Source organism: Mytilus edulis, chromosome 2 (genome assembly GCF_963676685.1).
Source record: "Mytilus edulis chromosome 2, xbMytEdul2.2, whole genome shotgun sequence".
Lineage (NCBI taxonomy): Eukaryota > Metazoa > Mollusca > Bivalvia > Mytilida > Mytilidae > Mytilus > Mytilus edulis.
In genome coordinates this window covers 65499066-65525836 of record NC_092345.1, presented here as the reverse complement: position 1 = coordinate 65525836, position 26771 = coordinate 65499066, and the positions used below count along the sequence as shown (strand labels likewise).

The 26771-nt window shown below is 32.1% G+C and overlaps 1 protein-coding gene across 1 annotated transcript; it reads left to right on the top strand.

The window, feature by feature from the left end:
• Window positions 1–857: 857 nt before the first annotated feature.
• On the top strand, window positions 858–21648 carry LOC139512689 (uncharacterized). The gene is made up of 9 exons (XM_071300517.1): window positions 858–1017; window positions 11765–11915; window positions 13380–13612; window positions 14339–14498; window positions 15056–15267; window positions 15698–15891; window positions 17772–18163; window positions 19147–19451; window positions 20574–21648. The coding sequence occupies exons 1-9, from the start codon at window positions 969–971 to the stop codon at window positions 21308–21310; spliced, it is 2433 nt and encodes an 810-aa protein (XP_071156618.1). The 5' UTR covers window positions 858–968; the 3' UTR covers window positions 21311–21648.
• The last annotated feature ends 5123 nt before the right edge of the window (window positions 21649–26771 follow it).

Genomic DNA, 26771 nt, shown 5'->3' with positions numbered 1-26771 from the left:
ATTAACAACTGCAAGTAACCGTACGGCCTTCAACAATGAGAAAAGCCCATACCGCATAGTCAGCTATAAAAGTCCTCGAAATTATCAATGTGAAACAATTCTAAAGAGAAAACAAATAAGTAACAAATCAACAAACGACAACAACTGAATTACAGGCTCCTGACTTGTGACAGGCACATATTTACAGAATGTGGCGGGGTTAAACATGTTAGCGGTATCCCAACCCTCCTCCTTAACTGGGACAGTGGTGTAACAGTACAATATAAGAACGAACTATAAAAATAAGTTAAAAAAGGCTTAAATGTTAATGGTTTATTTTTGGATTTTTAATTTGGATTTACTTTTAATATAATATAAACCAGATGTAAGATCAGTGAACATGAATTTGGTAGCCCAGGCGTCTTTAACGTTTAATTTATTTTCTACAATTCAATTCAATATTTATCATAACAAAAATTATTTTGATTGTATTTCTATTAGATAAACTAGCGCAGGTTATTTTAAATCCATAAGAAATTGAAGACAGGATATTTTAGGTTTAAATATATACTTTGTTTAAAAACAACATTCTCAGTATATACATTTAAACACGATTATCGATTGAACAATTATTTTACTGAAAAAAGATCGCTTTAAATTTAAAATTTCTTTGATTTTAATTATTCTGGAAAAAATCAACATATTAGATATCAAGGTCGTATAATGCTAGCATATATAGTGACTCGGACCGTTTGCAAATATTGTTTTGTCTGTTCTTGTCAAGTCACATGATGGGTTTTTGTGGTTGTCATTTGTTGTATTTCTCCGCCCTTTTAGCATGGTAATGATATATATATCATATTTTGGTACAAGTACCCGGTTTACTTTCCCGGTAATGTATGTTGCACAATAAAGTTATGACATGATACTATATAAAATGTAAACTATTAAGTCCGAAAAAGACAAAAATTATAACAAGACATTTCAAAATGCTATTCCAACTGTTGGTTTTAAGTGGAACAATTTTCCTAATTGAAGGTAAGTTACAGTTGCAATTAATTTTGATATTAAATCAACAAAACCTACCCTTAGTTCCCTTTCGATTTCGATAAGTGGTATAACATTAGTATAATCTTGTATAAAAAACGTACAATTAAAATCTGTTTAGAAAAATCATTCTGTTTGCACTTGCTATTTTGAAGCCATTTATAGCTTGCTGTTCTGTGTGAGCCTCGACTCCGTGTTGAAGGCTGTTATTTGACCTATAATGATTTACTTTTACAAATTGTGACTTTCATGGAGAGTTGTCTCATTGGACCATCCCACATCTTCTTGCATCATATTACGACATACATGTCTCCAGAAGCGCATCTAGGTAGAATTCTTACAGCAACTTCATGAGAAGTGCATGAAGTCGCGATCTTTGGCATTGCCATAAGTTTTGTGCAGAATTTAAGGTAAATTATCCCAAAATATAAAGAAACTGGTTTAACAAAAACAATAAAGCCGTGTCAAGAAACTATTGATTCAAAATGATAATGTGTTGTATTGGAAACTAAACGTTTTTTTGTGTTTGGTAATCTTTTCCTTTATTCTTTGGAGAGTTTCTTGAAACTTTAATGTTGTCTTGAAGCTTTAATGTTATCGAAAATTTTGAACCAATACATGCATATATACTAAACCAAGTCTTGCATGCACGTTTTGTTTTTTTATATTTGTAACACATCTCAAACGTATTTTCGACAATTTATATTTTTTTTTCGATGGTGGATGATCGAATGAAAAATTACATATTAATCTTTTGGTATGTTGCCAGATATCACCTTATTAGTAAATCTAAACATATCATTTATAGGCATAACCAATCTTCACGAACAGCTACATGTATAAGCATAAGCCAATCGTGGTCTTGCGGACAAAATCTTTTTCTACTTTTTCGGTATGTAAGATAAGCTGAGTAGCGTTCAATATCATAGCGGTTACATAGGGCTACGTAGATGTATGACTATTGGGCGTGTAGCTAGCCCAGCTGCTACATAGATATTGATAGCAGCTAGGCTAGCTACACGTTCAATAGTCATATATATACGTAGCACTACGTAGCATTATTTAGCTGCTACGATGTTGAACGCAACCCTGCTCACTTTGGGTTTAATTCATGATAAATATTTGATAAAATTTTGTACCATGTATGGATGTGTCACTAATATTACAATGGATGTTGAATGCGAAACACGATAATCCTACAGAGGGACCATCGGAACGGGCTATTGACGTTAAAACTTTTTTACCTGTAGCCCGAACGGACATTTATGTTTTAAAAATACGGACATTACGGTTTTTGCTTTTAGTCACCTATGTAGAATTGACTGGAAATTTGCGTTTTTAACCTAGTATAAAAATTTAAGTGTAAACGGAATTATCAATTTGACGTATATATGTCGTGTACAAGTTGCGATTTTGTACACGTTATAACATGTACAAAAATGTTGTACATGTTATAACTTGTATAATGCAAAAAAAAAAGTTATAACATGTACAAAAGTACCTCGTACATGTTATAACCTGTACAAAATATTGCTTGAAAAGGGTTTTAACTTGTACAAATTTGAAAAATAAAGATATGTTTCTATTAATGCAAGAGGTTTTATCAACCTCGATGATATTTTCATCATTTTTGTTATTATTCGTTCATGTTAGTGTGTTTTGTCCTTTTTTTGATACAGTTAATGTCCAGGGGTCGGTATTACGAAGCAATCCTAAGATCTTTTATAAGATATATCTTTGGAGTTAGGACATGTTTAATAATCCTCTTATGACTATCTATGGACATATCTGAGACCTCGTCTCAAAGCTGTCTCAGGATGATCTTAGCAAAGATATACTCAAAGGTGTCACTGTATCGGTTATGAAAAGGTCAAAGGATAAAATTGTGCATCACTGCTTAAAATCAATATATTGAAGGTTGTTTGTTGACAACTCATAATAATCCGTCAACCTACAAAGATTTCGCAGGAAAATGAAAATTGATAATAAGATAATAAATGAGTGTAATTTATATAAATAAATTTTAGACTATACTACATGTCCTAAGACCATCATTACGGTAGACATCTCCCAAAGGAGTAGGCCCTGTAAGGGCGATATTGGCCTCAAATTTCAAGTTCATCTAACGAAAGATTTTGGACACTTTTTAAACACTTAAGTGTCTATTTCAATTGATTCAATTAGTTTATGTGAAAGATTTTAACTGATTTAGTTATTAAAAACGCTCCGATTCAAGCTTAAATATGAAAAATATATCAAATATGCTAAAAGACGTCACTTTTCAGATGGTTTTTGTCAAAAATGTAAGTGGCCGCATCCGTGTTCATCCTCAACCTTTATATATGTTATGTATAATCATAAAATACAACTTACATTTCAATTTTATGGATGAACACGAATGCGGCCACTTTCATTTAAGACGGAAACCGACTAAAATTTAACTAAAATGCTTAAATTGTGAAGATTTTAGCAATTTAGCATGACTTAATGATGCTAGTACCCGATATATATGAATTGTATTGTCAAAAACAGCCCATATTTATGTAGCAGAATCATTCTACTTTCCAGTAAATATCTCAAAGATTACCTTTTCACAATTTTGTAAAACTGCTTTATTTTTGGGCCAAAAAGGGGTCTTACTGAACTTACTCCTTTATGACCCACTTTAAGACATGTTATAATTTAGTAATACTTTGCATAAGACCATCCTAAAAAGTAAAATAACCAAAATACTGAAATCCGAGGAAAATTCAAAATGGAAAGCCCCTAATCAAATGATAGACACATCAAACGAATGGACAACAACTGTCATATTCCTGACTTGGTACAGGCATTTTCAAATGTAAAAAGTTTCGTCCAAAGACAGCTTTGTGAAACTAGCCCCAGACGATAGTTTTTATAATTTCTTTTTACCTTTTAAAACGCACATGCAGTCAACAAACACTATTCAGTATTGTTATCTGATGAATTATAATTGTAAATGTTCAATTCAAATGCAATAGTAAAATACTTTCATTCTAGATGACACTAAAAGACGTAAGAGGATAGCCAGGGTAGATTTCTCTACAAACTATACCCTGATTTCAAAGTAGAGGATATATATTTAAAACATCAAAATGACATTTAGGCGCCTAATGCAATGTTGAAGAGTAGATTCAAAGATATTTATAATGAAGTGTGGTCCAATGAAAACAATTCCAGCTCTATCTTGCTTTTAGGGGTAAGCAAAGAGACATTGCTATATTTTTTTGCAATGAGGGGGTGTTATTATGCAAAACTTTAAGGCATTGTGTATAGTCATTAAGGAAATGTATGATTTTATTAAACAGTGTCACACTGATGTAAGCAATGATGGACTGAATGAAACATACAATTACATGAAAATACATTATGCCAACATTAATTATGAAGCATAAATTTCTGAAACTTTGTGATCATTGTCCTCTAAAGAAAAAAACACGTTCTGGCCTATTGATTGTTTTTCTTTATTATTTAATGAATTTAAATGTCTATTCTGCTTCATTTAGATTTATCTTAATTTTTGTACAAGTTAAAACGATTTTTAGCCAATATTTCGTACATGTTAAACATGTACGAGGTACTTTTGTACATGTTATAACTTGTATTTTTTGCATTATACAAGTTATAACATGTACAATATTTTTTGTACATGTTATAACCTGTACAAAATCGCAACATGTACACGACATATATATGGAATAAAAAATGAAATTTAACAGCTTTTTTTTTATTATTCCTAGATTTGAATACGAGAACTGTATTCAACTTGTGTTCATTCTAATCTTTTGCCTGAAAAGTTAGAGGAACTTTTCTCAAAAAGGTTGTCCTTTGATTTTAGGATTTAAGGGAATCCTTAAGTGAATGCGACTTATAGTGTGAAATCATATACATTTTGGTAATTAAAAGCTTTTGATATTTTTTTACCATGCAAATACACACATCAGAAGACTTCAAAAGAATAAAATCGGGGTCCATGTGCTTATTTTTTAGTTAGAGAAATAGAAAATCTACAGCTTTTGAAATCAAATGGGAATCCCATTTTCCTTGTTTTTAGCGACTAATTACGTCACAGTGTATTCTTAAAGCGTTTCAGTTTCCTTTGCAAATTAATAATACTTCCAAATTTACATAGTCGATAAGATGATTTAAGTGTACTCTTTTTTTTTTTTTGCCAAACACAACGTGCTCAATTGCAATGCATAGTTTTCTACCAAAGGTTCTCGATCTCGGAACGATACTTAATTGCGCAATGTTTCCAGTTAATACCTTTTCTTTCAGACAGGGTCGGTCTTAAAAATTGCCGAAAGGAGTTTCCGAGGAGAACCGAAAGCTGGAGATTCAGATTTGTTAGCATAACACATTCTGAATTTGTTCCTTAACGTTGCACTTATATCCCTTTTTCACACAAATTTCGTTGCCCGTCGCAAGCTCTATCAATTGGTCCAAAATCAATTTGAATCGCCCCGCCCTCTTTTTTCTGTTTTTTACCCTGACGTCACAATTTGGAAATATACCATTCTGGGATTGTTAAAAATGCACCTATGTACCATTTTTTTGCCACAAAGCACGGTGGTTTGGCTAGCCACATTCAACCAGGTTCAACCCACCATTTTTCTTAAAATGTCCTGTACCAATTCAGGAGTATGACAGTTGTATCTAATAGTTCGTTTCTATGAAAGTTGCATTATTGATTGTATTATGCTGCACTTCTGTGTTCTGTCATTTCGTTGTTTTCCTCTTTCATAGCTGATGTGTTTCCTTCGGTTTTACTTAGTTACCCGGATTTGTTTTCTCTCTATCGATTAATGACTTTTGAACAGCGGTATACTACCATTGCCTTTATTAATGCCTATATTGTTGTTTAACGCAACAGTCTTTAAAAAAAAGGTCAAAACCATCTTAAAATGGCTTCAATAATTTTGGAACTGTTCCTAAGCTACATGTCGCCGTCTCTTTTGCAACACCTAATAATTCGAAATCTTAATGATGAGGTGCAAAATCAAAATTGAACTGCACCAATCAATCCTATTGTGCTACTAATATGTTACCATACGATTATTGTAATTTAGCTATTAACAGTGAAAAACCAATATCAAAAACAAAGTAAACAAAGTAAACATATACCTTACTGAATGTATTGTTATTATTTGGTGTTGTAATATTGAAGTCACAGCACACAGTGAACGCGAAGGCACATTTCATAGAAGACTATGTATACATAGTTTGGGGGTGAATGCCTATTATCGATTTATTATGTAAGGAAAGAAAACATATTTTGTTTGCATAAACACAAATTGAATGAGACACAATGCAAGTAATAAACAGTTTTTGTTGATGAGGTTCATATGTGTTTCTCGTTTCTCGTTTTAAATTCTTCGTCAATTTATCCCTTTCTGCACCCATTGTATAAAAAAATTAATCAACGTGTGGTTCGTTTGATCTAAATTCATCATTGGTTACAATCCGACTATGACGTCAAATGTTCTTGCTTTCCTCTGAATTTCCTATTGTGACGGAATGAAAAAAGGCGACCATGCCCGATGACGTCAAATAGAAAGAACATATCTTTTTGCAGATCATTCGAAAAGAAGGAATAAGTTTGCCTGCGTATCGTTTGAAAATCATAAGAGAAACAGATTCCACCCTAAATCTCGTGTAATACGATTTTTAACCACATTCGACAGTTAAATTTTGAATATTTAAATGTCTCGAGTGGATAAATATCGTATCATACTCGATGCAGTGGTAGAATCTATCTTTGTATAGTTTAGGCAGTTGGTTTTCATGTTTGAATTGTTAATCAAAAGTTAATGAACCTTTATGGCTTGCTATTCGGAGTGAGCTTCGGCTCCGTGTGGAAGGCCATACTTTGATCTGTAATAGTTTACACTAACAAATTGTGACTTGGAGGATTGTCTATTGGCACACATACTACATCTTCCTATTTATATTATGCAGTCTACTCCATTTAACAGATGTAATAAAACAATGTATACAAGGACATAATGCATTACATATTATTTCAACATTTGTATTTATTAGCCAGAAAAAATTAAGTGGCACAGTCAAAGGAAAAAGAAAATAAATTTTAAATAATCTGAAAAATAAAAAATAAACTGAACGTTAAGTTAACTGGTGATGATTATGATTTATGTGTGTGGACAGGTTTTACTATGAAAACCATAAGGAATATATTCAACTCTCTACTAAACATAAACAGACGTTTTAAGATACTTTCATTTTGCTCCTGAGTAAGTAGACTACCCGAGGTTAATAGTTCTATATTTAATGTGCCCCTTTAATGAATATACATTTTTTCATAAAATTTTTAAATGCCTCACTGAAATATTTATACCTATAATTATACAAAATACACAAATGGAGGAAAATGACAATGAACTCATTTGATATAACAGGAATACAACACTTTACATATTATTTCGATATTGAACAACAATTTACTTAAAGGAGTAGGTCCGGTAAGGCCCCTTTTTGGCCCAAAAATATAACAGTTTTACAAAATTGTTAAAATGTAAACTTTTAGTTATTTATTGGACAGTTGAATGCTTCTGCTAGATAAATATGGGCTGTTTTTGACAATACAATGCACATATATCGGGTTGTAGCACCATTAAGGCATGCTAAATTACTAAAATCTTCAAAATTTTATCATTTTAGTTAAATTTTAGACGGTTTCCGTGTAAAACAAAAGTGGCCACATTCGTGTTCATCCTTAATATTGCAATGTAAGTTGTAGTTTATGATAATACATAACATATATAAAGGTTGTGGATGAACACGGATGCGGCCACTTTCATTTTTGACAAAAACAATCTGAAAAGTGACGTTTTTTGGCATATTTGAGAGATTTTTCATATTTGAGCTTCAATCGGATCGTTTGTAATGACTTAATCAGTTAAAATCTTTCACATAAACTAATTGAATCAAGTGAAATAGACACTTAAATGTTTAAAAAGTGGTCAAAATCTTTCTTCAGATGAAACTGAAATTTGAGGCCAAAATGAGTCCTTACCGGACCTACTCCTTTAGTGTTGTCAAATCGATCACTTTTGCCTAACCGGTTACTCGGATAATCGTTCGACCGATTAACCGGTCAACCGGTAGTTTAAGTTGATGATTGATAAACTTATCTATAGTACCCCACACATAGATATAAGAAGATGTGGTATGAGTGTCAATGTGAAAACCTTCCATCCAAGTCATACATTTAAGTTTTCATAATACGATGAATTGAAGTTTGTCCTTTGGTATTATAAGGCTTGTCTGTGAAGATTCCTGGCGAAGTTTGACTTTTAAAAATCGAATACACCATATCAACCACGGCGTTTGTACTATTTTTTGATTGAAATATACAAAAAAAAATTCTAGTTCTCGCAGAATTTAATATGTCTGAAACTGATGATTCTTTCATTTTCTCTTGTTGTATCCGAAACCTATGTGGAGTTGTTTTAATTTGAAATGATTAAGCCTGTCACACGTACTATCAAGTATACATTGATTACATTCACATTGTTTTGCATTGCACAATTTTTTAGTAAGCATTTCGTTAAAAGTATGACAAAGCCTTGCACGACGGAGATTGCACATTTAGATGTAGGTCTACACAATATAAGAACAAAAATGAATTAATGATGTAAATCGTAAAATTTAATCGTATTACTGATTTAAAGAAACTGTTAAAAAACATGTATAGTAATTATGTTTCCTTAAGATCTTGCCCCGAGCGGAGAGACAAGTTCTAATTAATTTTATGTTTTTGGATTAACAATAGCAATCAATATACTGGACAATTGATCTGTCAAATTAATTAACACGACGACAATTTTAAAAGTAAACATAATTATTTAATGATTTCAATACAAATTTATATCAAATGTATCAAAATTGAAAAAAAAGTCCGGTTAACCGGTTAGCGTTTTTGGTATTCGGTATTCGGTCGTTCAAACGGTTAACCATTGACAACACTACTTAAATTATTAAGTTCTTTCACATTGTGAACTGATAACAACTGTATAAGTTAACAAGAGGCTCTCAAGAGCCTGAATCGCTCACCTGAATTTTTTTGGTTTAATCTCTCATCAATGATTATTTTGGCTTTTCAATTTATTTAAATGTTCTTTGAATCGTCCTATTTTCTTCAAAAGCAAAAAAAAAAATCATTTTCTCCTATGTTCTATTTTAGCCATAGGAGCTATGTTTCTTGACATACAAGGAAATGAAATATAAAATTTATACTAGATACTCTGAAACTCTGAAACTCATTTAGCCTAAGTTTGGCTGAAATTGATACAGCAGTTTCATAAGAGAAGATTTTTTAAAGTAAGTCAACATGATGAACAAATTGTGAAAAAAGTCTTTAAAGGGCAATAACTCCTAAAGAGGTCAATTGACAATTTTGGTCAAATTGACTTATTTGTAGATCTTACTTTGCTGATCATATTTGCTGTTTACAGTTTATCTTTATCTATAATAATATTCAAGATAATGCTCAAAAACTGCAAAATTTCCTTAAAATTACCAATTAAGTGGCAGCAACCCAACAATTGGATGTTTGATTCATCTGAAAATTTCAGGGCTGATAGATATTGACCTAATGAACATTTTTACTCCATGTCAGATTTGCTCTTAATGCTTTCGTTTTTGAGATATAAGCCAAAAACTGCATTTGACCCCTATGTTCTATTTTAAGTAACGGCGGCCATGTTTTTTGACGGATCAAAAATCAAAGCACACATTTTGTGCAGGATAATCTAAGGAACAACCATGCTAAGTTTTAACCAAATCCATTCAGTAGTTTCAGAGGAGAAGATTTTTTAAAGTTAGCAAATATGATGAACAAATTGTGAAAAATTGTCATTAAAGGACAATAACCCCTTAAGGGGTCAATTGACAATTTTGGTCATATTAACTTATTTGTAGATCTTACTTTGCTGATCATATTTGCTGTTTACAGTTTATCTTTATCTATAATAATATTCAAGATAATGACCAAAAACTGCAAAATTTCCTTAAAATTACCAATTAAGTGGCAGCAACCCAACAATTGGATGTTTGATTCATCTGAAAATTTCAGGGCTGATAGATATTGACCTAATGAACATTTTTACTCCATGTCAGATTTGCTCTTAATGCTTTCGTTTTTGAGATATAAGCCAAAAACTGCATTTGACCCCTATGTTCTATTTTAAGTAACGGCGGCCATGTTTTTTGACGGATCAAAAATCAAAGCACACACTTTGTGCAGGATAATCTAAGGAACAACCATGCTAAGTTTTAATCAAATCCATTCAGTAGTTTCAGAGGAGAAGATTTTTTAAAGTTAGCAAATATGATAAACAAATTGTGAAAAATTGTCATTAAAGGACAATAACCCCTTAAGGGGTCAATTGACAATTTTGGTCATATTAACTTATTTGTAGATCTTACTTTGCTGATCTTTTTTGCTGTTTACAGTTTATCTTTATCTATAATAATATTCAAGATAATGACCAAAAACTGCAAAATTTCCTTAAAATTACCAATTAAGTGGCAGCAACCCAACAATGGTTTGTTTGATTCATCTGAAAATTTCAGGGCTGATAGATCTTGACCTAATGAACATTTTTACCCCTTGTCAGATTTGCTCTAAATGCTTTCGTTTTTGAGATATAAGCCAAAAACTGCTGTTCTATTTTAAGTAACGGCGGCCATGTTTTTTGACGGATCAAAAATCGAAGCGCACATTTTGTGCAGGATATACTAAGGAACAATCATGTTAAGTTTCATTCAAATCCATTCAGTAGTTTCAGAGGAGAAGATGTTTGAAAAATTGTTAACGACGACAGACGACGACGACGACGACGACGACGACGACGACGACGACGACGTCGACGACGACGACGGACGCCAAGTGATGAGAAAAGCTCACATGGCCTTTTAGGCCAGGTGAGCTAAAAAGTGGATGGATTTTGTCAACATTTCTTAATATATTGCTTCCTTATATTACTTTGCCTATAACATTCTTAAATAAAATGGTTTTTACATTTAACAATGTAAAAAATTGTTTTTACATTTAACAATGTTAAAAACTCAAAATAAAAATGAGAAGTTTAGCTACCTATAAAACCAGGTCCAATCAACCATTTTCTACAAGAAAACGCCTGTATCAAGTCAGGAATATGACAGTTATTATCCATTCGTTTAATGTGTTTCTGCTTTTGATTTTGCCATTTGATTAGGGACTTTCTGTTTTGAATTTTCCTCGGAGTTCAGTATTTTTGTGATTTACTTTTTTGGAACTATAAGACAGCAGAGCATCAGTTAAGGAACAACATAAGCTAGAAATATTGAAATGTTACGAAGCTCTTATTTTAGATATCCAATTTTCTTTAAGTGGCAGGAAAAGACTGACTTGGACTTTTACCTTATATTTGCATTGGTATTATTTGGGTCGCAAATCGAAAGATAAGAAATCTACAATCTGCTTATTTTTTTGTAATACCCTTTTATGAGCTAATGAAGTTTTATATGAATAAAAAATTGATGTTATGTGGCGAAATACTTATACTCTCAATGGTAGGAAACACACAGAGGAGTCCGAACATCTAGCTATAACCCCTTTAACTTGACCAAGTACAAGAAAGCGGTTTCGGACTCACGAAATGTGTAAGTTTTTTTTTAGTACAAATCTAAACAGGAGCGAATTAATATTTTTCAGGACAAAGCATAAGCATCAGTTTAGCTGGTATTGGATCTACTTCGAACCAAGGTCGTGTGGAAATTACAAGAAACAACATCATAGGAACTGTATGTAAAGATAACTTCAATGATAATGCAGCAACAGTCGTGTGCAGACAAATAGGTTTTCAGTATGTAAATAATCAGTGTTTTAAAGGTTTTCCGTTTGAAATATAAACATTGAACAAATCTTGTGAATCAGTTAGTGAATTAGTGAAGTTTTGAAGGAAAGTACGAAAAAAACATTAATCAATGAATATATTTATATTTGTAATTCCAAGCACACATCTTAATTTACATAACTACCACTGGCTCCGTTCCTCTTTATGAAGTGTTGTCGCTTTGAGTCCACTCACTAAAGAGTGCTTCTAAATTGACATTATTATTTGATAGTTTTCGGTTGAAACATTGTATAAGTTTATTCCTATAACCTTTGGGAATACAATAGTATACAAAAAAAAACAATAATACCACAGTCACCATATGTAACAATAATGGTGAACATAGGGTTTTCATAGACATATCTAAACATTTACCTCATTGTTTTTAAAGTAAAAAAGATGAATGGCAAAGTACTCCATAATTAAACAAAATAATATTCTTTTTTAACATTTTAGCAGAATAACTTGCATTTAATTTCTAATACACCATGACAATAAAATAGGTTAATTTATGGTAATTCGATGTAAATAAAAGCAACAGTATTATAACGCTGTTCAAAAGTCATAAATTGATTGAGAAGTAGTCCGGGCCACAAACTTAAACCGAGGGAAACACATCAACTATAAGAGGAAAACAATGAAACAGAAACACTAAAGGACTACAAAAATTAACGCACACATAAATAGAAATAAAGCATCCATTTAGATAAGGTATATGATGGGTTATTATAATCACATTATTTTTGAAAAGACACATCTGTCAGTATACGTCTAAGCTGCAGATGCTTCAAAAAAGTTTATGCGCAGTGAATTGTGAGCTTAGTCATGATACCTTTGACAACTATTTACACCACTGGGTCGATGCCACTGCTGGTTGACGTTTCGTCCCCTAGGGTATCACCAGCCGAGTAGTCAACACTTCTGTGTTGACATGAATATCAATTATGTGGTCATTTTCATAAATGTCCAGTTTACAAAACATTGAATTTTTCGAAAAACTAAGGATTTTCTTATCTCAGGCATAGTTTACCTTAGCCGTATTTGGCACAACTTTTTCGAATTTTGGATCCTCAATGCTCTTCAACTTTGTACTTGTTTGGCTTTATAACTATTTTGATATGAGCGTCACGGATGAGTTTTATGTAGACGAAACGCGCGTCTGGCGTACCAAATTGTGATCCTGGTACCTTTGATAACTATTGATGATAGTTTCTTAAAGTGAATATTGTAATCATTGACCTGTTATCATACATTTATATTGTGCTTGGTGGCAGTGGGTGTATTTGTTCAAACAAAATAAATACACATATCTGTGAATAATATGAACCAAATTTTTGTTTTTGTTTGGTCGATATTCTGAAAAATATTTTTTGTATCAAACTATTTTCATCTCTACTATTCTGAAGTTGTTTTTTTTTTTGTTGTTGTTTTTAGAGGTGGGGGAACAGCTGTTAATGATACAAACCGTTTTGGAGCTGGCACTGGACCCATATGGCTAGATGATGTTACATGCGCTGGAAATGAACAACATATTGAACAATGCACAGCTCGAAGTTGGAACCAGTCAGATTGTACACACAACGATGACGTCGGTGTCGTCTGTAGTGTCACATCTACAACATCGGCTCCTGCGACGAGAGCACCTATAATTGTACAACAATCAAACTGTATGTTTAAAGTAATTTTGCATGTATCCTCTTATTAATTTTTCACATTATAGAAACCCGAAATTGACATTGATAATGTTACATATATACTTACCTAACTAAATCGATTTGAAGATAGCAAGAGTTACCATGATTTTAATGGATACGATACTGTCGTTTTTTTTCAATTTTGGAATGTTTCACATTATTCATAGCATGTCTATTTCACATGACTTCGCTTCGCAACATAAAAACGAAACTGTAATGCAAAAATCTCAAAACACGTAGTTACATACATTGTTTTCAATGTAATTGAATTCAATGCAACTGTTATACAAGTTGGAGATTTAACTCGCTATAAGACCAAGTTTAATCCACCATTTTTAATATAAGGAAATGTCTGTCCCAAGTCAAGAAATGTGACAGTTGCAGGGGCGGATCAAGCATTTTTTTAAGGGGGTTCCAACCATGTGTCGCCATACAATAGAATTGATCCTCAAAAACAGAGGGCTCAAACCCCGGAATCTCTCCCTGAATCCACCACTGAGTTGTTTGCTATTTGTTTGATGTGTTTGAGCTTTCCATTTTGACTTTCATTGGAGTTCGTTATTTTTTACTATTTTACTTTTTACAAATTTTTAAAAATCTTTATTGCAATCGTAAAACCTTACTTGCTTATATCAGACATAATCATTGGAATAAACAAACACGAGTTGACTTAATTTGTACAATTTTCAAATAATTTAGGTAGTCCATCACGAAATCTTGACATACGTCTAATCGGACCAGACAATTTAATCGGAGTTGGATATGTAGAGGTACTGAGAAACGGTGTATGGGGACCGATATGTGACGACCTCTGGGGAAAACAAGATGCTCAGGTTGTATGTCGAATGTTATGCTACAAGTAAGTTATCAAGTCTTTCAAGATTACCTATGGGTTCAAATGTATTAAAACATTAGAATTAGAATCTGTTACAAAAAAGAAAGAAAAATAAGATGATCTACCACCCCTCCCCCAAAACAAATGTGAAAGTGATAAATGTACATATACTAATCATAGATGCCAGGATTAAAATTGTGTAGAAAGGTGAAAGAAACCAAAGGGACATTCAAACATCAAAAATTAAAGATAAACCAACAACACCATGGCTGAAAAGGAAAAAGACTTCAGTACACAAAACACAACATAGGAAACTAATTACTCACCCATGGCACTCGAATCGAAAAAATTTAAAAGGCCAAATGAAGTATTGAGAAGAGCATTTAGGACCAAACAAAATCGAAAGGTTTGCAAAATACAGCAAAGTCAGTCTATTCCTGGGTAAAAAATCTTAAGTATTTCGAAGAATTTCAAGTTATAACAGTCAATTTATAATTATATATGGCCATGACAGTGATTACTCATATCAACAGAGAGGTACGTGAGAGATACAATAACTGTTATTTCCCCCTTCTTTCCAGTCCTGACATTGCTCAAGCAGGTGCGCCTATAGATATTGATCATGGAAAAGTTCGGGTTGGCACAACTTATCATCTCGATGATGTAGAATGTACCGGTACAGAAACTAACATAACACAATGCCCACAATCTGGCGGAAATCACAACTGTGACGCCGTACAACAGGAGTATGCCAGCGTTACTTGTATACCGCTTCTAAACTCACGACTTACCGGTAAGATTAATGGTTTTTTAACTTGAAAATACATATAAAGTACATGTGTATTGTTAACAAAAAAAATCATTTATTTTTGTGTTTTTTTCTTTTGAAAAAAATAAATGTTCCAAATTCGCGAATTTTTGTTTTTGTTGAATGTTATATCAATACTTGTTTTAAGAACTCTAATGAATTAACACAATCATTTGCTACAGATCAGATTCAAAATGTCATATCTTCTGTAAATATTACAAAATATCATATCTTCTGTAAATATTACTTTATCCGTTAGGATTAAATAGTGAATTCCAGCTAACAAGTAGTTTGGATTATATTACTTAAATTTTCGTTACGTTTTACAACTGTCTGTGCATATACTTTAATATTCCTTAACTGTTTTTCTTATGACACTACACTGACCTTTCCCTTTGTCTTATTTTGATTTCAGCACCGATTCCCGACTTGTTTTGTGCAGATGGAAAATTCAACATTCAATTTAGTCGCATACAAGATCCGTTTCTAGAAGAAAGGCATTTGTCGATATATCATCCTTATACTGGATCTTGCAATATGAGAAAGAATACTTCAACTAATTATATAACAGTAACCATACCTTATAAAGAGTGTGGAACAATTGTAATAGTAAGTATATTTATTGCATAGCAATATAATATTTCCCACAGAATTAAACCAAAAGTTAACGTGCAATAAATTCTAATATTGCACTAGTGCAATAAATCTTCAAAATTCATGAAGTCATCAACAAAAAAATCTTAGTTTAAACCAATTTTTACTTTCAAATATTATATTGCTATACAATAAAAGGGTTATTGCATTAATATTGGGGAATATTGTCCCTCGTAGAACATATATTGCACTCGCAAGCTCGTGCAATATAAAATTCTACTCGGGACAATATTCCCCGATATTCATGCAATAACCCTATCTTATCAAACAAGCTGGAGAATATTTGTAAAAGTTGTAAATCATGAGTTGACCTGTGGTCACTTGTCTGGTGCATCTTTTTGTATCACTCATCGACGTTAACTGGGGTTATAGTAATGAAGTTGTGATTTTTTAGTCCGTTCAACCACAAGAACCTTTTCTGTTATCTTATAATGAGTGATAATGAAAAGCAAACTTGAGGCCCTAAATGATATAAGCTCACTACTATTTATTAAAGTCGTTACTTTTTGGTTATCAAGGTGTTTAGTTTTTTTTCTATTTCTGCAATGTTTAAATGTGGTGTCTCTGGTTGTTCACTACTATGTATTTAAGATGTTACATTTTGGTTATCAAGGTGTTAAGGCGTTTCTATTTCTGCAATGTTCAAATGTGTTGTCTCTGTTTTTGATAAGTTTTGATTATAGTTGATTATATCATTTTATCTTTTTTTTTATATATATTCGCTTCACGGACTTCAAAGGTCATGATAAGCTTTTGCTATGTCTTTATGGTCGTTCCCATTTGCTGTGAGTCGACATAAAAACTGCTTCTTTAACTACCAAATCAAATCAAACAAATCTTTCCATAATTAATAAGTTTTTTAGTATGTGTGAAAGTGGTCAAAGTATCAAGAACAGTTGATTTAATAGTATGTGAACAATCATCTACAACACATGCATGATCATTTTTAAACAAAAACTGATTCAAAAGTTGTATCAAGCCAACTTTAGTGTTTACTACATGAACTACTAACCTGCAGACATGATGAACATGAAAGAAGAACTGGGAAATGATGTCACGATCACCTTATTAAATGGTATCATATAAACACACATTTATAAAGTACTGCAGAATTGTATGAGAACATCAACTGAAATGTTGGTTGCCGTTTTTTCGGTCAGGAGATTATCCGAGTAATCGGTTAATTAAATATGATCGATTTTAACACTTTTTAGATTTGGGTCGTCAGCAGTGCTTTCATTGTTAGCTTTCTTCCAAAAAGCTGTTACCCAAAAGACGTTATTTAAAAACCAAGGATATATATAAAAAATAATATACATAAATACTTAAGGAGCCGTTTGACTCAAAGGAGTCCTTTAAAGAACAGCAGAATTTTTGTTCAGGTAAATATTGCATGTGAGAATTTGAAATTAATGATTTCAAGATTAATATATTTTCAGAGAATTTAAGAAAGTATGAAATAATTTATTTCAGTACCGAGGCACTGAATGGTGAGCTGATGATACCATTGGTGACTTATAGTCCATCAGCAGTGGAATAGACCTATTGCTAGAAAAATAAAAATAACGAATATTAAATTTGGTGCATCCGTTGTGTTATCTTAGGTTACTTAGACTCAGTTCAATGTTATTGTTAATATGACTATTAGTCTTTCAGTTTTCAGATTACCGCATTCATCACTTAAACGAAATATACACACATAAAAACTAAAATTAAAAATTATACAAGACTGACGAAGGCCAGAGGCTCCTGACTTCGGACATGGCGAATGAATGTCTACTGTATGTCATAGGGAAAGATGGTATAATCTTAAATATAATATTCTTTTTTTATAGCTTAATGCCACTGAAATTATTTATCTTAACACTATAAGATATGACTACTCACTGATTGTAGACGGGATTGTCCGTGTAAACACCTACAAAGTCGAAGTTTGTTGCATTTTTCCACGTGATCTTGACATATACAAAGGATTTACTCCCATTGCAGAGAGTGTTAAGAAGAAAGCACCAGGAAATTTCAGTATAATAATGACATTCTACAATGATTCGTTTATCACTTCTTTGAATGAACCAGTGGAATTGATATTAGGTCAATGGTTGAATGTTGCATTAAAACTGGAAGATACAGAAGGACATCCCGAACTTAAACTTATAGTACCAGACTGTAAAGCGACACCATCCGACCAGCCAAATGACCCAACATATTTTACCTTATTTAGCGAAAAGTAAGTTTATCATTTCAGTAAAATGAAAATAAATTATGTTTTCTGACGTATTTTGCCAATACCTTCACCCGTGCTTTGATATTATATATACCTATGACCACAACTGAGTTGTAAGGAATAGTGCTTTTTACTTAGTTTGCTTTCATTATCAACCAAATGTATTTTAAAATATAGCTATACATATAAGGATGCATCTTAGCTGCAAAATGACTGTTGACAGCCGCTCAATTAACATGTAGAACATGAGGAAATCAAATTTTATATAAAATAAAAATATGTTTTTGTTTATCTTATTACCAATATAAATGTAAGAAGTGATTAACATTTCATTTTGTTCAATAGAAATTCTTTATGTTCATGTCCAAAGTGGGGAACACTTCTGTTGTTCCAGTCGGTTCTCTTTAAAATATTTGTTTCTTATTCGTTTATTTTTATCATAAATCTGGCCGTTTTTATTTATGACATTAGTGTATTATGTGCTCTAAAGGGATTTAGCTTCAAACATTTTATTTGCATAAGCACACATTGGGTACGATACTTGGAATGCAACTTGTTAAAAAGTCACCAATGATGTCCAAAATATATCATGAAACAATTACCTTATTTGATTTCTCTTCTCGGTTCTGTATATCATGTTATATAATGTATTTCCATTTTTGACAAAGAAGTATTACATGATAAGAAATGTTTAAATTGATGAATTTGACGTTGCACAGATCAACTGGATCATTTTCTTCTAGCAATGTTTATGTGTTGTTAGATTGTTAGATGGTTTTCTTTCAATGATACCAATAAACGCAGGGTCAAATATAAAATGTTTGAAATGTAAAACAATACCCTACCAAACAAGGTTTCAGAATAACGTGGGAAATATACGAGAAAAATTGTGTAAAACTTGAATGCGCGCGTGTGTCATCATATTGTCAGGTCTTCTCTGCTTGTTATTAATCATCGTTCTTAAATATTAGTATTTTACGTTGCAGGTGTGCTACAGATCCAACTCTAGGCTTTTTTCCTTTGAATTCCACTACTTTTGGTTTCCGCTATCAGACATTTAAATTTTATCAGTTTGCAAATGTTTATATTCATTGTAACGCTTGGGTATGTCTAACGACAGAGAAAAACCACGATTGCGATCGTACCTGTAACCAGACTATCACTGCCGGTAGGAGAAAACGAGATGTTTCCTCCAGAGATGTTTACCAATTGCAGAGTCAGCCACTGAAGTTTAAGCAACATGAAGATAACTCACTGATAGATCGAGGAAGTGGATGGCAAGTCGATTTAGGTAAGGTGAAGAAATGAAAATGGCTGTGAATTTATGAAAAGGCCACAAGGACCAGCAAAGTGGAAAAACAGACAACATACTAGAAATGACAAAAACAAATAATGACGCAAAGAAGAGAAGAAAAAGTCTACATAAATCTTTTTTTTCAATCATAATTTTCTTAAAACCCCAATGTTCCATTCATATGTATCGTTCATGAATATATTACGGTAACATTTACACACTGTATACAAAGCTTACTATATTATTACTCATAAACTTTCTATGGAAATATATCAAATATTCTTGCATAGCCCAAGAATATACAACTTTCTAGAATAACTGCTATTCGACCGAGAAAAAAATATGTATCATATAGTCTTCACTTTGTCCATCCGGAACATATGCTTTAGCTACATATGCTTAATATAATTGAAACTTATACCAATAGAATATGATTTTAATGTCAATATGACAAGTTCTGGATCGCTCTAATTACAGATTCTCTTAAATAAAAATGACTTACTTATTCTTTGGTTTCCCCTGCTTGATTGTATTTACAATCATACTGAAAGAAGCTAATTAATTTTGGGATCGATAGATAAAAGTTCAAGGTAATTTTTACTGAAAACGGTTTGATTTTTTGGTAAAATTGTTTCTGGATTAAATGGTTAAGTCCTTATTCGATTAACAAATAAGATTTCTTTAAAACAAGCCAGGACAAATGACCTTATAGAATAAGCGGACTTAGAGGGATTTTGTGAGTAAAATTTGGTTGATTATATAGGCAATCACTGACGGACGCATGACTAAGCGGGCTCCCTCTTATGCAGTCAATGGACCTTTTCGCGGATCCGCTACTGCATCTGTCCGTCGGGCTAGTAAGGTTCAGGGGGACTTATGCCAACTTTTTCAAAGTGGAACCCTTAAATGTTTTTCCTTAATGTTGGAAATCTGTAAAATAACTTATAAGGTTTCAAAAATACCATAACTGTATATATTTGAGCACTTCGGGGACCATCAACTACTGTGCCATTCGAGGAGCATATGTTTATTTTGTAACCATGGTTACAAGCGACACAGGTTGTTTTTGGAGACTATATTTTTATAATAAGCACATCATAATAAGAATATTTATTTCAGCTACAACACAACGACCATCTACGTTAAGTGCCACCTCCACCATAAAGATGCGTTCAACTAAATTATCATCAACATCTGTATCAACAGTAAACCCAACTGGAACAACTAGTCAATATGTAAAAGTTATAGATATCGGATCATCGACGACAGGTGCTTCATCTGTTACAGAATCAGCGACGATAAGAAGGACATCAACACCATCTCTACAAACTAATTCATCAACTACAGTCAAGACACCGCCCATAGCAAAACAAACGGTGTCTCAATCACAAACAACTTGGAATAGTTTGACCTCTACAATACTAAAACCAAAAAATACAAACCATGTTAAAACAGAAACTTCAACATTTTCTACGTCTAATTTTCCATTCAAGATGCACTATTCTACCGTACAACTGCAAACAACTTCAGCAACTAAACCCATAGTTTCTGGTTCACCAACAACTCGAAATGGTTTCAACTTAACAACGGAAAAGCAGCCATTTCAAAACAACGTCAAAACAAAAACGTCAACACTTCACCCACAAACTAAGCCAACAAAGATGGACAATTCCGCAGTTACAACGCAGGTTAAACTAATGCCTGAAAATATCAAGAATATTCCTGATCCTAACAAACTTTATTTCGGCGGTTTAGGTGGAAAGTTAACTATTTTGTCTGGAGCTGCAAGGCCACACGTGTTTACTTATGCTGTGATATCATCGATAGTATGCGGGTTATTTTTCATATTGCGTTAAGTCTGATGATGATTAAATTTAAGAGGTATTGGTAAATTAACCTTTGTGTGAATATGTTATTACTCGTATGGTTAAACAACAATTATAAGACATGTCTTTTTTTGTGGGCAACTTTGTTAATTCAATTTCGTATGATACTAGGTTTTTACAATATAACCGTATTAAAACCAAATGGAATGGAAACAACGTTCCTATGTTGGCTTCGTAAAAGACTGAAGAGTCTTTCTGATATTTGGAAACCTATCTTATAATGTATCATTAATTTATCTTCGTAGATGACTGTGTTTTATTGTTTATACTTAAAAATATCATTATTTGCAAAAGGTAATCAATGTATACTGTGAATTCATTATTATTCGTTAGATACCAATTTTCGTAGATTTCGTGGGTACCGGGAAACCACGAATTTAAATATTCAACGAATTGCAAATTTTCTAAAGGAATATATGCATACTTTGTCGAAACCACGAAATTAAATACCCACGAATATGCAAGTTTCCCTCAAACCACGAAAATTGGTACCCACGACAATAAATGAATCCACAGTATATTTGCCTTTTCGCAAATGCGTTAAATCTATTTTTAAGCAAAGTTAGTGTTATGGACAATGTATTTTTTTGTGTGTGAAAAAGTATCAGACTGGCAAACTTATAATTTATTATATTAATCAACCAGAGAAGCCGTATTTAATATCACAAAATAGCAAAACAGAATCAGTATATAGATTTAATAAAATATGTACAAACTTTTGCATCTCGTGTTTGCGGTATACCATATTCTCTGGAAGTTTAATGTGTTCTATTCAATTTTATAATTAAGATCTATTTTGTTACATCTTGTGGTCAATTTATTTGGAAATCGCCAATGGCAGACAGCAGGGTTTAAGAACATCAGTTGTTCGACCTGTTAGTCAAGCGCGTTTTGTTAAAATATACTGTTTCACATTTCTGTTTTTTTTGGAAAATGTTGTGTGTGCTGTATTTAGACCCTTCTTCAACGAAATTGGTTTTACATGCACACGTATAAAAATTGTAATTTTTATCCAACACAATGTTAGGTTTGAACGTGTAAATATAATTACCTGTTTCATCTTATCATTACGTTTCTTTTTGAAATTCAGAACATGTTTTGTATGAATCAAGTCTTTTCAACTTTGCCAAATAAGGGGAAACAACTCAGATAATCTTATGTTTATAAACAATTTCCGCAAACGTATATCCTTAGTATATTGTTCTTTAATAATAGCAGGCTTGGGTTTTTTCTCTCAGAGAAACACAATGCAGGTTGTTTGACAAATTGACTTAGATAATATAATAAAAATCAATAAAAGGAGACAGTTCAATTGTTTTGTATGAAGGCTATTATGTATACTATTAAAAAAGTAAAGACCGATTTCATAGAGCCGCAACTTCTGTGAATCCATAACAAGTCGAAAATATTTGCGATATGATGTATGAATGTAGTGTTTTATACTTCTTAAATTTGTCTTTGAAACAATCTTTTCTCCACAGAAAACTCCAATTTCTGAGAAAACATCGATCCATGTCCAATAAGCATTAGCGCATGCTCAGGGAGTGTTCTGCCTGCGAAATATATAATACCAAAAATAACGTGGTCATTGAAACTTCGTCATAATACAGGGATTTATACGACTGAATTTAATTTAATCAATCATTGTCACACATATAAATTTTCCAGTTGAAGTAAGAAAACAAGGACAAGTTCATACAGGAAGATTTTGATTGAAGAGAAATTATGTGTAACTATGTACATTAAAACAGCACGACTTTAACATATGATAATACGAATACCAAAAATCCAAGCTTAAGATATGGCTTAGGTTCTCTAATTTCGTCACGGATCTGAGATGTCGAGGGTATTTTCTTTTACCTTTAATGTTAAAATGCAAAATTATTAGCACCCGATATTTAAACTATTGTAAAAAAAAAACGAATATTTTATATAACTTCAGTTATCACTAGACAAGCAGTAGAGATGAATACTTGTGCTAAAACGATTTATTAAGGATATATCTCTGATGCTTGTCCCTAAATAATTAAGTTCTTAGCCAAATGTCTATAAAACCGAATCGTTGTTTAGTTGTTTCAAATAACCTTTTCAAAAATCAACAATATTGTTTTGTGGTGATAGCGAATAAAATCAGTCTTAACAAAGAATAATTTTCTAACTTTAAAATGTATTGTCATTAATTCAAATTTAGTGGAAACCACTTGTTCAGTCCGTTGTACTCCTGTAAATTCGGTACTATATACCTGATACTTCGCTTGCAGTTTATTAAGATTTGGTTAGCCTACTTTGTGACTGTTCAGTAGCTGTCATTTAACTGTAATACTGAATTGTCTGCAAAATTTTTGAACAGTAATGGAATAACAGCAGGCGAAACTTGAAAATAAAAATATGAATGGTGTCTTTACTTTTAAACTTTCAAATTCATACATTTAGGATGATATTGGGATTCAAATGACAAATTAAGACAAAAACAATATCAACTAGTCGTCGGTTTACCACATCAGCCGTAACTATATCTGAAAAAAACGGTCATCGAGTTAATGCTGACGACTGTTTATTCGTTCAATAGACGCAAATATTATATTTTTCCATTGTTAAAAGAGTGCACGGCCATTATGAAATACCTCTTGTCTTCGCCCTTTCGTATATTTTGTTTCAGATAAATAGATGTAATATACATGTTTATATTGTATGAAATCATTTTCAGATAGTTTTTCCTTTCATGTCAATACATAATTACATTATTAAGAACCCCAAAAATACAAAGTAAGCTGTTTGATGTGATTATTTAAAGATTATTTCCCGATTTTTAAAATATAGTATTTTGACGAAGGCACGGATTTCTAAAAACCAGCGCAATCAACCACATAATAAGGACTTTTAAATTTAAGTAATGGTTTCAGATCAAAATTCTAGGTGAACAGCTTGACATACTTAGGAATATTGAATGTAAGCAATGTTATAGCTTATTCGTTCTAAAAAGGTAATATTTGGGTGTCTGCCAAGTATTTTGACGTTTTGAAAATCCTGAAATCCTATTATGCGACTGGACTAAACACGAAACCTTATATCAGAAGTTTTCTTTAATTGGACCAAGTTTTTATGTGTGAGCATTACTCACTGTCACACTTTTAATACGCAGTACATCAACAATGTTGTTTTACCTATAATACAAATATAGAACTTATTGGTTGTTCTTTGTATTAAAAAGTAAAATCACAAAAATACTGAACTCAGAGGAAAATCCAATCGGAAAGTCTATAATCACATGGCAAAATCAAATGACAAAACACATCAAAAACGAATGGACAAGAACTGTCATATTCCTGACCTGGTACAGGCATTTTCAAATGTAGAAAATTAATAGCAACCACTGTAAGCATTTTTGAACTTATTTCAAAAAGTAACCTTGAAACCACGCATCGTTTTGAATCAGCATACGAAAACCTATCAATTGAGACTGGAAGTGACCTCCTAATAACCAGGATCATCAAATTATTCTAATTTATGTAAAAGACATAGAAACAATACATCTTTTTATATTTGGAGTCAGAGTGATTAAAGCTTTTATTTGAATCCGAAAGTTATATTTTCTAAACCAGAAGCAACAAAACTTTCATTTTGTGAAGGAATAAATTAACAGAAAACCACATGTTTTTTTTAGAAAAGAAAAGAAAATGTATTATGACTTAATGCCGAAAGTAACGGTACGGATGTTGTTTCTTTTAATGAATGAAAATTAAATCTTGTATTATTCTCTGACATTGGTTGGTTTTTATTTCTTCCGCCGCTGTTTTTTTAGAACAATTGTGTTTTATTTTTTTATTCCACATTTTTTTCATGTGCTTTATTGTGGATGCGCAAAATGATTATTTTTTTATTTTGCATATCATTTCTAATAGTTATTGCAATTTTAAAACTCACTCTGATCGACTAAACTCTTTTTTGTATGGGAGCAATATCTCAGTTAACTTGGGTTTTTTTTTTCTTGTGATTGCTTTTCATCTGCACTGTAAAAGAAATCACTTCAATTTTTTCTCCAAAATGTTCGTTCCTTTCTAATGATGATATTGTCAATTGGATCTAAGCGCAACTGTTTTTAAGAGTTATTCAATTTGTCGGTTCAATTGGTTATTGGGTAGTATGCATAAAATAAAGTTCTAGATCAATGATCAAGAGCACTGCTTGTTATTACAACTAATGAAACATTATGGACATGACCTTTAATGCAGTTTTCTTTCCTTAAGTATTCTAAATTTTTGTTAGAATTACTTCTTGATCATAAATATTAGAGAGATTAGGGCTTTGATCTTAGATCGGAAAAGCAAGGTCGAGGTGAAGGGTTAATTTAACGTTCTAGATTATGACTTTTTATCATATAGCTCACAACTGTTACGGTTCTTATTCATCATTAGCTTTCAAAGTTTCGGCTTTATGCAATTTTGATATAATTCGAATCTACTATAACACATATAACATTATTAACATGTAATATAGTAGTCTCAGACAAAGGTTATGTTTCGTTCTTGAACCATTTTGAATATTTGTATAAAAGTTCATTTAAACCTTAATTATCTATGCGTAAGATATAAACACCTCCAATTAGCAAACAATTGGCTTTAATCAAATTTCATTTTTTTTCTACTTTAATAAAACTGTATAACCGTTCACCTGGAAATCTTAGCTGAATAAAATAGATAAATTTAAAAGTCCTGTTTATCTGGCTGATTGCACTGGTTTTCATAAAATTTGTCATTGTTGAAATGTTGGTAAAAAAAGTCATAAATACTAAGTATTGAATGTTAACATGTTTTGAATACTTAGTTAATAAACGTAAACAAGAAAACAGTATATTGAAAACTTTTCTGTAAAAGTGTTTCCTGGATAGTTTATTCAATTAAATCCTTTTATTTATTCTGATTGTTAATATCAACTCCTAGATAATAATAATCCACTTTGAATAAGAGAAAAAACAAGAATGGTCCCCAACACTATCATTTTTTATGTTCAGTGGACCTTGAAGATGGGGGAAATCTCTAATTTGGCATAATAATTAGAAAGATCATATCATAGGGAACACGTGTACTAAGTTTCAAGTTGATTGGACTTCAACTTTATCAAAAACTACCTCGACCAAAATAGTTATCAAAGGTACCAGGATAATAATTTAGTACGCCAGACGCGCGTTTCGTGTACATAAGCCTCATCAGCCAAACACTTTAACGTGAAGCGGAACAGACGGATGAACGGACGAACGAACGGCCAGACGCACAGACCAGAAAACATAATGCCCATAAATGGGACATAAAAAAATCCAAACAAAGCTTACCTTTTTGGACTGTTATGTTTATAGTTACCAGGATTATAATTTAATATGCGCGTGTTGTCTACATAAGACTCATCAGTGACGCTCAGATCAAAATAGTTATGA